Below are 13,393 nucleotides of genomic sequence, written 5' to 3' on the forward strand. Positions count from 1 at the left end.
TGACTTCTCGTACTCTCTCTCTCTCTTTCTACGACTCCAACTCGCTTCCTCTTTCCCTGTTCGCCACAATAATATAACTTGTAGCCTTCCCCCCCCCCTAATTCTTCTGTACTCTTCCCTGTCCATTTTGTCTCCTGTACACATAAGATGTCAACCCTTCTGCTCATCACGGTATCAAACAACAACCAAGGCTCGGTTTCGGGAACACCCCAACATTTATGGATTTTCCACAAATTTATGAAGCTTTATTTATAGAATAATTCGTTGGATCCGTTTCCTGTCATTAACCAGTTCAATGGAGCGGGTGTTTTGTTTTGTTTTCAGAGTAAATCTCATCACCGCATGGCCTTTGGCTCCCTTGGAGATTCAGATCTTGCTTCTCGTCCTGTGGGGAGTCTAAGTCACTGTCCCCACCAGCAAGCCAGTGGGGGGGGACGGGGGGGGGGGTGAGTCGGTTTAAGATTGCAAAAATCCCCAACTAAGTGACGTCATCAATGACCCTCCACCCCATTACAATCAAATATCAATGAATCATCCTGGTGTCGGTTAAAGATGCTGAACTGTCGGTTAAAGATGGCCGGCTTAAGATGGCACCGTTGAATTCACATTAGATGGGTTGACTCGTCCGAGGTCGGCACGACGAGTACACGAGCTTACTGGCAACAACAGGGAGCACAGCATTCAGGGCACTCCCAACGATGATGCAACCAGCAGCCACGGGCTCCACACAAAAATAATATAACAATAATCATGATAATTACAATTAATCTTATACTTTTGTCTTTGATGACGTGACTGAAGGGGAAATATGGTTTTTTATTTATTCTAAGAATTGTGACCTGAGGCGATTGACAGACAGAGAGACAGAATAACAAAATCGACTGACCGACAACATCGTTGAAAAATCTTCGATTGCGCCGACATCGACGTCAAGCGAACGACATCGATATAAAATATAAATATATGTTGGTTTTTTTTTTTTTTTGTACCTTCGGACTATTTAATGTCATTAGAGTGTAATTATCACGAAACGAGTCTTACCTCACAGGGTTTTTTATATATATATTATTTTACAATGACTGCATGCTTCTCCTTTTGCTTTTATTCTGAGATCTCAAGTCTCGCGAGATCGGAACGCAGAGCCACCAATGCCGCACACGTGCGCCTCATCTCGCGAGATCGGAACGCAGAACCACCAATGCCGCACACGTGCGCCTCATCTCGCGAGATCAGAACGCAGAACCACCAATGCCGCACACGTGCGCCTCATCTCGCGAGATCGGAACGCAGAACCACCAATGCCGCACACGTGCGCCTCATCTCGCGAAATTCGAAGCACGACCGAATTTGATTGAAGTAAATTAACACGAATTCCAATCACAAATTCGCACTACTGTACAACGTTTAAAATCGAGAGGAAATTTTTTTCTTGATAACGTACGTAAAACAAACATTTGATTTTTTTTTTTTGAAGAAGGCGTAAACTCGAATCAAACGTACTCACGTGACTCCGCTGATTTCAACGGTCATAACCAGGTGCTTCAAATCTCGATCCGACAACCAAGGTTAATTAAAAAAAAAAAAATTCCCGCCTTTCAGCTCCTCCTCCCCCCCCCCCCCATGGCAACAACGGCAGAACAGCCGGACGTGACAGGGACGCCGATCAAGTCGGCGTTATACGCAGATATTTTGTGGTGAATGGAAGGTCGTGACGTGTGACCACGTGATGCCCGGCTCGAGCACAGAAGAGATAAAGCTGAGGTTCGGCTCGGCCGCGGGGTTTTGTCCCGGGGGCATTGCCGTTGTATGTCGCCGGCTCACTTGGTGCTCATTGAATGGTGAGAACACTGATTGATATATAATACTGATTTATTTTGCGGTGATTAGTTGCGCGTGTGTACCACTACCTTACTGCTTATGTACTCCATGCTGCGTCTGTATTTCCTGGTGTGCCCGTAGAAGCGGCTTCAATCAAATGGAATAAAGCCTAAACTCTGAAGGTTCATCTCTCGTCTTCATTTCAATTTATTCCATTTGGTTTTCTCGGCTCTCTCAACCAAAGATGGACAAGATCTACAAACCAGAGAGGTTCGACGCAGACCCAAACGCGACTGACTCAGAAATGAAATGGTCGCATTGGTTCTGTTCCTTCTCACACTATCTGAGCATCATCGAAGAGGGAGCTGACAAATTTGCCGCTCTCGTGAATCATGTCTCGCCCAGCGTATACAGGCTCTTCTCGGAGTGCGACACTTACGAAGCAGCGATCGACGTGCTGCAGGCGCTCTACGTGAAGCGCAAGAACGAGGTATACATACGACATCTTCTCAACACACGCAGGCAAGCTGCCGGGGAGACAATCGATCAGTTCCTGCAAGCTCTGAATCAGCTGGGAAAAGACGGCAGCTTCCGGGCCGTAAGCGCCGAGGAACACCGAAATGAAGCAACCTGAGAGGCATTCATCCAAGGACTCAGATCAGCCCACATACGGCAACGCTTACTAGAGAAAGCGCAACCCACTCTTGACAAGGTAGTCGATCAGGCTCGAGCGATGGATACGGCACAGCAGCAATCTGAGTCATTTGGGACACCGATGCTGCTAATGAACGCTGCTACGATGGGAACCCAAGGAACCCCACTGGCACAGACACAGCCAGACACAGGGGATGGAGAAACACCCGAGGAGCCGGATACACAGGCCACGTCAAACTCCTCAGCAACTGCTCCGGTTGGTAAATGCTTCTTTTGTGGGTACAAAAGGCACCTCCGCCAAAAATGCCCCGCCAGAGATGCCACATGCATGAATTGTGACAAGAAAGGGCATTATGCCAGGGTATGTAAATCTACTCTAAGAGAAATAAACCCACTTCTGCGGCTCTCTACTCGCAAAATAAATTAACTGCAGCCTCCCCGGGGAATCTATCCAAGGCTATCATCAACGTACGAATTAACGGGCATATGGCTGAGGCACTGATTGATACCGGTAGCTCTGAAAGTTTCGTCAACAGCTCGCTAGTGAAGGGCAGGAAATGGATAATCCACCCGACAGACAATACGGTATGCATGGCCGCCACCTCACTACAGTCCCGCGTACGAGGGTACTGCAAAGTCGAATTGGACGTAAAAGGGTACACGCATCGAGATGTAAGCATACTGGTGCTTCGTGATTTGTGCGCAGATGTAATTCTGGGTCATAATGTCCTCAAGCAGCACACGAGCGTCGAAATACCCTTTGGAGGAAGCAAACCTCGTCTAATTTTAAATGCTTTGACCACCGCGGAGGTGACGTCCCCCCAGCTGTTCGCTAACCTGTCGCCGGTCTGCAAACCGATAGCGATCAAATCGCGGCGATATACCACTGCTGACATGAATTTCATCACTTCAGAAACCAAGCGATTACTGGAAGAAGGAATTATAGAACCGAGCGACTCGCCATGGCGCGCACAGGTGTTAGTAACCAGCAGTCAGAACCATAAGAAACGAATGGTTGTCGATTATTCCCAAACGGTCAATCGCTTTACCCAACTCGATGCCTACCCCCTGCCGCGCATAGACGAGATGGTCGAACGCGTGGCCAATTATAAGGTATTCAGCACCATCGACTTGCGAAGCGCCTATCACCAAATTCCCATCCGAGAGGAAGACAAACCTTACACCGCATTCCAGGCAGGTAGGCGCCTCTACCAATTCAGGAGAATACCTTTCGGTGTCACGAATGGGGTAGCTTGCTTCCAACGAGTTATGGACGACATCATCTCAGATGAAAACCTCAAAGACACTTTTGTTTACGTGGACAATGTCACAGTGTGCGGTAGGGATCAGGGGGAACATGATATGAATCTGGACAGATTCTTGAGCATTGCTAGAAAATATAATCTGACTCTCAACTACGAGAAATGCGTATTCTCGGCAAGGTCAATTGACCTTCTCGGCTACACGATAGCCGACGGCACAATTAAGCCTGATCCTGAATGATTGCGCCCACTTCGTGAGCTACCCCCACCGCAGGACCTGCAGACAATGCGCCGGGTGATCGGCATGTTCGCTTACTATGCGAGATGGATTTCGCAATACTCCGAGAAAATACATCCCCTAGTGCATTGCAAAAACTTTCCACCAGATGCCGCTGTTGTAAAAGCTTTCCACAACCTCAAGGATGATATCAGTAATTCCGTGGTTTTATCGATCAATAGCTCGGTGCCCTTTGTGGTGGAGACCGACGCTTCAGATCACGCCATAGCTGCTACACTTAATCAGTCTGGGAGACCCGTCGCGTTCTTCTCGAGAACTCTCTCTGGAAGCGAGCAGAGACACTCGGCGATAGAGAAGGAAGCGTACGCTATTGTCGAAGCCCTACGTAAATGGAGACACTATTTACTGGGAAACCACTTCACGCTCGTCACGGACCAGCGATCCGTTGCATTCATGTTTGATGGGAAAAATAATGGGAAAATTAAGAATGAAAAAATTATGAGATGTCGGATAGACCTAGCTTGCTATAGTTACGACATTGTTTACCGGCCCGGGAGGGAAAACCCTGCTGCAGATACCTTCTCTCGGGTCTACTGTTCGGCGACAATCAGTCAGGCTTTGCAAGACCTACATGTGTCTCTTTGCTACCCAGGGGTAACCAGAATGGCACATTTCGTGCGCAGACAAAACCTTCCCTATTCTATCGAAGATATTAAACAAATGAATGCTTCATGCCCTGTTTGTGCTGAACTAAAACCCAGATTCTATGGCGCGGCTTCTGGCAGGTTGATCAAGGCGACTTCTCCCTTCGAGAGACTAAATATCGACTTCAAAGGGCCCCTGTCGACCGAGACAGACAACAGATACATATTCACTGTTGTTGATGAATACTCAAGGTTTCCTTTCGCATTTCCGTGCTCGGATATGACCTCGGGCACTGTCGTGAAATGTCTGTCTGACCTCTTCGCTATGTTTGGGAAACCTTCGTACATACATTCAGACAGAGGGCCGTGTTTCATGTCGGCCGGGCTAAAACAATTCCTATTAGAGCACGGCATCGCAACTAGTCGAACGACGGGTTACAACCCACAGGGAAATGGGCAGGTGGAACGGTATAATGGAGTTATTTGGAAAGCCGTAACTCTGGCGTTGAAATCAAGAGGACTGGGCCCCGAGCGGTGGGAGGTTACCCTTCCCGACGCTCTGAATTCCATACGCTCTCTGCTCTGCACGTCCACCAATGCGACTCCTCACGAACGAATGTTTACTCACCAACGACGTTATGTTGACGGCCAATCGGTGCCCGACTGGCTAACCCATCCCGGAACAGTGTTCATGAAACGCCCGGTACGACAAAGCAAGTATGAACCCATGGTGGAAGAGGTCGAACTCATCGATACTAATCCAGAATACGCTCATGTCAGGCTCCCGGATGGCAGGGAGACCACTGTGTCGGTTCGTCATTTGGCTCCCTCAGGCACTCCCCCCGCCGGTACACCACCATCTGGCACACCTCCCTCTGACATTCCCTCCCCAGGTGTTTCTCCCCCAGGGACTCCACCCAAGAAGGGTGACGGCGGAGCTACCGCGTTCCACCCGGGGGCGATCGGGGAGTCATCTCCGGCACGAGTCGAGGCTCACCAAAAGGATCGGAAGCCTCCCTCAAGTGAAACCGCCATCTACTCCCGGAGAGGCCGGCGAATAATACCCCCTCGCCGACTCAATCTGTAAAGGGGATTATCGGCATCCTCGATGCTCATGCCCCTATATGCTCGTTACATAATATATCGATGCTCATTACCATGCTCCTACAACTCCAAATAATCCTCACTGCTTGGCATGTATGCTTCTGTCGATTAGATCGTTCGCATTGCTTGAAATGTATACTCCTGTAGCGCTGAAGTAATCCTGGTGCGTTAGCTGGGCCTCTAGTTACATTTTAAAGACGGGGAGAATGTGGTGAATGGAAGGTCGTGACATGTGACCACGTGATGCCCGGCTCGAGCACAGAAGAGATAAAGCTGAGGTTCGGCTCGGCCGCGGGGTTTTGTCCCTGGGGCATTGCCGTTTTATGTCGCCGGCTCACTTGGTGCTCATTGAATGGTGAGAACACTGATTGATATATAATACTGATTTATTTTGCGGTGATTAGTTGCGCGTGTGTACCTTACTGCTTGTACTCCATACTGCGTTTGTATTTCCTGGTGTGCCTGTAGAAGCGGCTTCAATCAAATGGAATAAAGCCTAAACTCTGAAGGTTCTTCTCTCGTCTTCATTTCATATTTCAGGAAATGAACCATGAAGAGTCATTTACAAGGCCCACTTTGTCCCAATGATGAGGTGATTTCTTCGAGGTTTGGGACGGAATCATTTACCGTTATTTTGACGATTTTGCACAACATTTGCAATGTTTGATTTGCGAGATGAAGGACCTGGCCAGTCCAAACATCATGCTTCCATCCTCAGACAGACAGCAAGCCACACATGCAAGTTTATCAGAAGATTCTTGACTGAATCCTCATGAAGCCCTCATATTTTTACTTTCCTTTCCACCGTCAGCCATTATTAGGCAACTGTACAGCAACACCTCCCTGGATCTGCCAACATTCCATCCCATTTCGCCAGCAACATATTACCAAGTCTGTACTTTTGTTCTAAATCTTTCTGCCAAATCTGTGCTTTTGTGAGGGCTGAGAAAGAATCTGCAGTCTTGTGTATATCAATCAGCCCAGGACATTATCTCTGACAATGCCCAGATTACCTTCACCAGCGGAGCAGCTTTGGTCTGTAGTCCAGTTGAAGTACCTGGTACAGGGCCATCCATTCATTCATCCCCCCCCCCCACATCCCCCTTCAAAGAAAGAAACTGTCAAGGATGTCAAGCAATACCTCCAGATTGCTTCAGTTGCCAAAGAAGGCCTGTTGGTAATCTATCGTGACAAGGCCCTATAAACAACACGCGAATAACTCAATCATACATCCATCCATTCCATCCATTGTAGTCAAGTATCGACGGAGGGTATCCGTGCACCCCCCCCCTTCCTTTTATGGTCCTATTACACATTTGAGATGTTAACAAAAAAAAAATCCCGTCACTTTGGTGATATTCAAGATGGCGTCCAAAATGGCCGCCAAAATGGGAAAAAAATTATAGAATATGGTATATAACATCTCAAAAATGTGGCAAATTGGAAAAATAATCATTGGGATTTGGTACGTGATCATTAGTTACTAGTTTCTGATAATTGGCTGTGTACTGCTTTCTGCATTTTTGGCTGGTATTGGGCCTCTGCTGCAAACAAATCAAATCCTCAGATTCGCCTGAAGAGCCACGCATGATTGTTCTCTTCTGCTATTTGCAGCACTTTCTGCCATCCATCACGTTCAAATGAAGAGATGCCTTCCTTTGTGTCGATGCCTGCCGATTTTTTTACATGGATTCGGCCTTCAGTATTGCAGAAAATATTATCAGGTTCAAAAATGATCTTTTCTGATGCTTTCTTGCACTTTACCCTTCCTTCTTGGCTGGTGGATGGTCCAGGAGCTTCAGGATCGTTAGATGGTTGACTAGCTGTTAACCGATGTAGGTTCAGGGTAAATCTTTGGTTACATCCTCGATGATAGCCCTCGTTCTCCTGGATCTCAGCAGGAATGCCCTGACATATCTGTCATTAGATATGAAGAACCTTGCGGTTCAGCTAAGTGACGATCCGTATATTTTTGAGAAGTGCCAATCTATCATTTGAATTCATCAAGTCTGAAAAATATGTGAACGATCCATGCTTTATTCCAGACATATGAATGACACAATGCGTTTTCTTTCCATTTCAACAACTTTCTTTTGACGATTACATTAAACTATTTCTTGCTTGTCTGACATCTTGACTTGTGATGTTGATCTTGACTAGCTACGGTTTTGCTAAGCTAACTAATTTAACCTGGAAAGAGAAAGAAAATACACATAAAAAGATTAGTACACATAATACTTGAGTGTATGTTAATATTCAAAGTGCATCTGGGTGTGCATAGGGGTGTGTGTGTGTGTGTGTGTGTGTGTGTGTGTGTGTGTGTGTGTGTGTGTGTGTGTGTGTGTGTGTGTGTGTGTTGGGGTGTGTGTGTGTGTTGGGGTGTGTGTGTGTTGGGGTGTATTTTCTGGCTTTCAAATTGTCCGCCATCTTCAATTCCAAGTACGATAACAATAATAAACATTCTTGATAAGAATTACAAGACGAATATTCCATGGTTCTGTCCCTCTATTATTATTACATTTACTATTATTTGAAGCTGACATTTGATATTTACTATGATTTTACCATTTTTAAAACCATTTTGAACTCCATCTTGGATTTTACGGATGGCAACAAAACATAAATCACCACATCGGTCTATTAGTTTCTCATAATCAGGAACATATATTACAATGAATCCAAATATTAATTTACTGTATATTATTCTTTGTTTCAGGCTGTTAAGAACAATTTTCTATGATTTTTGCCTATTGTGGCAGCTATTTTGGATGCCATCTTGTGATTTAAGCATTGTAACAAAATTCAATCACTATGCATTCGTTACTAATGATGAGAAACACATTATTCCAATGAATAATTTACAGTTTTGTCACAGTTTTTTGCTGTTATATATAATTTTCTATGATTTTGCATATTTTGGTGGCCATTTTGGACGCCATCATGGATTTCAAACAAATGGCAACAAAGTCCAACTATCAGAAACTAGCAACTAATGATCAGGAACCAAATCCCAATGATTATTTTTCCAATTTGCAACATTTTTGAGATGTTATATACCATATTCGATGATTTTACCCATTTTGGTGGCCATTTTCGACACCATCTTGTGTTATGATGATATGCTAGGTGGTCATATTTTGGACCATTAGCTGTGTGTTGATCAGCTGTCGGGATTCTAACCTTGCTTGTAATTGTGTATTATTCAAACCTTGCTTAAAATGTTGCTTTAAATGTTTCAGGCTACCAATGTTCCATGCACCCCACTGTTTTTGGACAGCACCCAGCTGTTTCTGTTTCTTGGAAACTAAGCTCGCCCTTCCTGTTGCTCTGTGGTGGTGTGCCCTTAGTGCGACCTTGGAGAGAACTGTGGAACTGTTCCTTCAGTGTATGCTGCCCACACATTCCTATTCTCAGTGATCACCAAAGCTTTGTCTTTGTTATCAGCAGGTGCTAGTGAAGGAGTGTAGGAAGCTTGGAAAGTTATTAGTTTGCAAGACTTGCATATCTGAGAGTTGTGTAGGTGGCTTGGAAACTGTGGTTGCATATCTGAGAATTGACCGATTCAACTTCCCCTAGGGCCCCGAGGGAGGGGGGAAAGAAGCCCACTGCCACATTTATTTCTTTTATTTCTTTGTTTCTTTATCCCTTAGCATACACTTTTAGTCCACACCCAGTTTTGCCTTTACACTTTTAGTCCACACCCAGTTTTGCTTTTGTGTGATTATATATGTGATGGTTTTGAAGCATATTCTCAATGTGATTCGGGGGAGCCTGACTGAAGGGTCACTGAGTCACATTCCGCATGCGTGTGGTCTTCGGAAATAAAACGTGTAATTCGAGGATCCTCATCTGACTCTGTCATCTTACTCGGCCGAGTGGAGAGTCATAACAATTGGCGACGAGGATGGGATTCGACTGATGCTGGCGGTGTGGACGGTGGGACTCCACTTGGTGTACAGCGATCGCAAGGGATCAGCTAAAAGGTACGTGGCGATCGCACGTAGGGCACCTAAAATAGGGAGCCCCAGTTAGGCGAGCGCTGTACACTTGGTGGGTTGCGCCCTGCCGGACGCAGCTCCAGGATCTGCTCGAATCAAGAACTGTAACGGTAAACACATATGAGGTGATTCGAATGCGGTTTGTCTGAAGAGCACAAAGGGGGAGGGCTGTCAGGCAGTGTTTGTAGAGCCGGTAAGGGTCGAGGATAAAGGTATCCGTGTGAAATAAGGAGGAAACAGGTTGGAATCCTGTACCAAGAGAGGGAAGGTTAGAGGCCTTCATTGGGTTTGAGGCTATTAGGCGGCGGGTCGAAAGGGATCTCGGTCCCAGTGTAAAAGGAGAAACGATTTACAGCTATTAGGCGGCTGATTGAAAGGGATTTCGGTCCCGGTGTAAAAGGAGAAACGATTTACAGCTATTAGGCGGCTGATTGAAAGGGATTTCGGTCCCGGTGTAAAAGGAGAAATGATTTACAGCTATTAGGCGGCTGATTGAAAGGGATTTCGGTCCCGGTGTAAAAGGAGAAACGATTTACAGCTATTAGGCGGCTGATTGAAAGGGATTTCGGTCCCGGTGTAAAAGGAGAAATGATTTACAGCTATTAGGCGGTTGATAAGATAAGAACAAAAGAATGGGGAATAAATCTTCAAAGAACGAGAAGATACCAAAATGAACAACATTGAAAGTTATCAGCGACAAATATGGAATCGATAACGTAAAGGGAATACAGGACTGGGTGAAGTGGACCGCGGGAAGAAAAGATCCCTTTCCGCTGACTGGATCCTTAGATCCAAAGATATTAAACACAGTGAGTAATGCGCTGATAGAGGGCAAGGCAGGAGGCCCGAAACAAAGTGGACCACACTGGAAGGCATTGGCCGCGTGGCTAATGGAGTTGCAAGTCGAGACAGCATAGGCAACTCGGACGAGAAGGGACTGTGAACCAACGAAAAATACAAGACGAGGAACGACAAGGGAGACTAAAACAGGCGCTAGACCAGCTAACGGAAGTTAAGACACAGGGAGAGGACAAACAGAAGGAACTAGACCAAGTGTTAGCGCAGCTGACGGAGGTCAAGATACAGAGTGAGGAGAGACAGGAGAAGTTGAAGCAGGCGTTAGCACAGATAGCAGAAATCAACGACGACGTGAACCGAAAGACGACAACCCGACTTGGGACAACAAAAGGAATTTACCCTGTCTTAGAAGGGGACAGAGTAAAAGGAGGGACCGACATTCACCAGTTCCCCATGATGCAAGCAGCAGGGGGAGATTGTGTTTGGAGATCATGGACCCCACAAGACATTAGGGGAGTAAAAGCTAGCATGGAAGAATGTATAAAGAAAAACCCAAGAAGGGCAATTCAGATATTACACGACCAGATAAAAATGCAGGGGGCAACCAGGACAGACATAGGGTTTATCTGCACTGCTGTCCTGCCCAGTGCGGTTTGGAGCCGGCGTGCGGCAGCCTGGGGTGTCAAAATGGAAGGAGAAACAGATACCACCTTAAACTGACATTACCCAGAGGGAGCCGACTGGGACGCACAGGCAGTGTACAGGGGAAGAGTACAAACCCTGATGGAAGAACTTGCGGCAGAGATGGCCCCAAGGGTAATGGATTGGCAGGCAATACAGGATGTCACACAGAATCCCAAGGAATCACCTGGGGAGTACAAGGCACGACTGTATGAGCAGATCGAACTGCACTCAGGATTTATTAACATCGCACAGACGCCCCTCCATTTCCTGAACACTATGTTTGTAGATGGACTGTGTAACGAAGTAAGGCGAGAGGTGAAAGCGGACATGCCAGGGTGGAAAACGGCTGACGTAGATGCCGTGTTTGAAAGGGCAAGACAGGCTTGGCAGACTCTAAGAGAAGAGGAACGGAGAGGAAAGAAAGATACCAAAGCTCTAGTTGCAAGAAATCTCGAATTGAAAAGCCGTAAATACGAAGAGAGGGAAAGCAGGCCTCGCTGGGAAAATCCAGATTGGGAACCCCGGTATGAAGCCGAACGGGACCAGCGGAGACCTTGGAACCGAGAGAAGGAGCCGCAAAAACAGGGAGAATGCTTTAACTGCGGTCAATCCGGGCACTGGTTTCGGGACTGCCCGGCACCGCCTAAACAACGAGGCTGGGGCTCGCGGCCACCACAACAGCAAGAGAGACCAACGGCGCCCCCTAGAGAATATGAGAGGAGAAGGGAGACAGCAGGAAGAAACTATTGACATGAGGACACCGTGGTGGCTCCGCAAAGGGAAACGCGGAATGTAAGGGAATTGACCACGACCTTAAACGTAGAGGGGAGACAAGTAACATTCCTGGTAGATACAGGGGCCACCCGGTCAACACTAAAACAAGGAGAGATAAAGAACCTGCCACTCTCAGGCGAGTCAGTGAGTGTAGTGGGGGTTTCGGGACGGAGAGAGGATATCCCGATTTCGGACAAATTACGAATTGAAGTAGGTCCCCTGCGGGGAGAACATGCATTTTTGGTAGCCAAACACACCCCGATGAATTTGTTAGGAAGAGATTTGTTGTGCAGAATGGGATGTACCATAACATGCAAGCAAGACGGAGTTTTCATAGATGCTCCGCTGGCATTGCAAGAGGAAGTAATGACCCTCATGATGACCGAACTCGGACCGGTAGTCTATTGGTTGCGGGTTGTGTCACAAGAGGGGAGAGATAAACTGACTAGGGATTGGGAAAGTGCAAAAAGATTGCGGGACGTAGAGGAATGGTTGCGTGGCAACGACATTGAATTGAAAGAAGTGGAACTGCCTTTACACTGTACGGTCTATTATGACGAAACAGGGCAGGATTTTGATTACTTGGATAGAGTACATGAGGAGTACGCTACCACACGCACTTTAATGACAACCACTTTGTGGATCGGAAAAGAGGGAGCGGCAATGGAGGTGGAGCTAACCGCCAAGGAACGTGAGCTAATGAAGCACAGAGAAGGACTTACCCCGCACGTCTCAATGGCGGTCGGTAAAGGTCATAGTGCCGAAGAACTGGGAAGAATGCTGACCAGGTTGAGATGTGCCTCGGAACCACCAGGGAGGGATAGTGAAACCCAGAGCACTTTACAGGCCAGTCGACGGGGGGATGGATGGAAGGTATGCTTACCTGATCAGATTTTGTCATGTATGCTGGAAAGACATGAGATGAACAGCGAAAGGCCACGCCGCCAGGCCAACAGGGAAACGAGAACGGAGGAAAGACTACAGGAAGTACCTGTTGAATTGTGGACACGACATCCGAATGACGTGGGCAGAGTGCTAGCCGCAACGCCCGTGTCTATCCAGGTAAAGGAGGGGGTACCCCTGCCTCGAGTGGCTCAATACCCGTTGCGCAAAGAGGCAATAGAAGGGATCGCTCCGGTGATAGCATCATTACGCGACCAAGGGGTGATAATACCAACTAAGAGCCAATGTAACACACCAATCCTGCCGGTGGAGAAGCCCGGAGGAAACAAATGGAGGTTCGTACAAGATCTGCGAGCAGTGAATAAGTGTGTGAAAGCGTCCTTTCCCGTGGTGCCACACCCGGTTACGATACTGTCAGGGGTGCCGTCCACTGCGACGCACTTTTCCGTGGTAGACTTGTGCTCGGCGTTCTTTAGCATACCGTTAGCCAAAGAGTCGCAACACTTGTTTGCCTTC

The 13,393-nt window shown here is 47.1% G+C and overlaps 1 protein-coding gene across 1 annotated transcript in view; it reads right to left on the minus strand.

Moving 5' to 3' along the window:
• LOC147024729 (uncharacterized) overlaps positions 1-1,052 on the minus strand; it is a 74,378-nt gene extending 73,326 nt beyond the window's left edge. Inside the window, exon 1 of the mRNA XM_085887043.1 lies at positions 887-1,052. Within this exon, the coding sequence (XP_085743169.1) occupies positions 887-924 (38 nt within the window). The 5' untranslated portion in view covers positions 925-1,052. The remainder of the gene's footprint in view (positions 1-886) is intronic.
• Between the last annotated feature and the right edge of the window lie 12,341 nt (positions 1,053-13,393).

Source organism: Eptatretus burgeri, chromosome 6 (genome assembly GCF_056783735.1).
Source record: "Eptatretus burgeri isolate ZD-2024b chromosome 6, Ebu_testis_v1, whole genome shotgun sequence".
Taxonomy (NCBI): domain Eukaryota; kingdom Metazoa; phylum Chordata; class Myxini; order Myxiniformes; family Myxinidae; genus Eptatretus; species Eptatretus burgeri.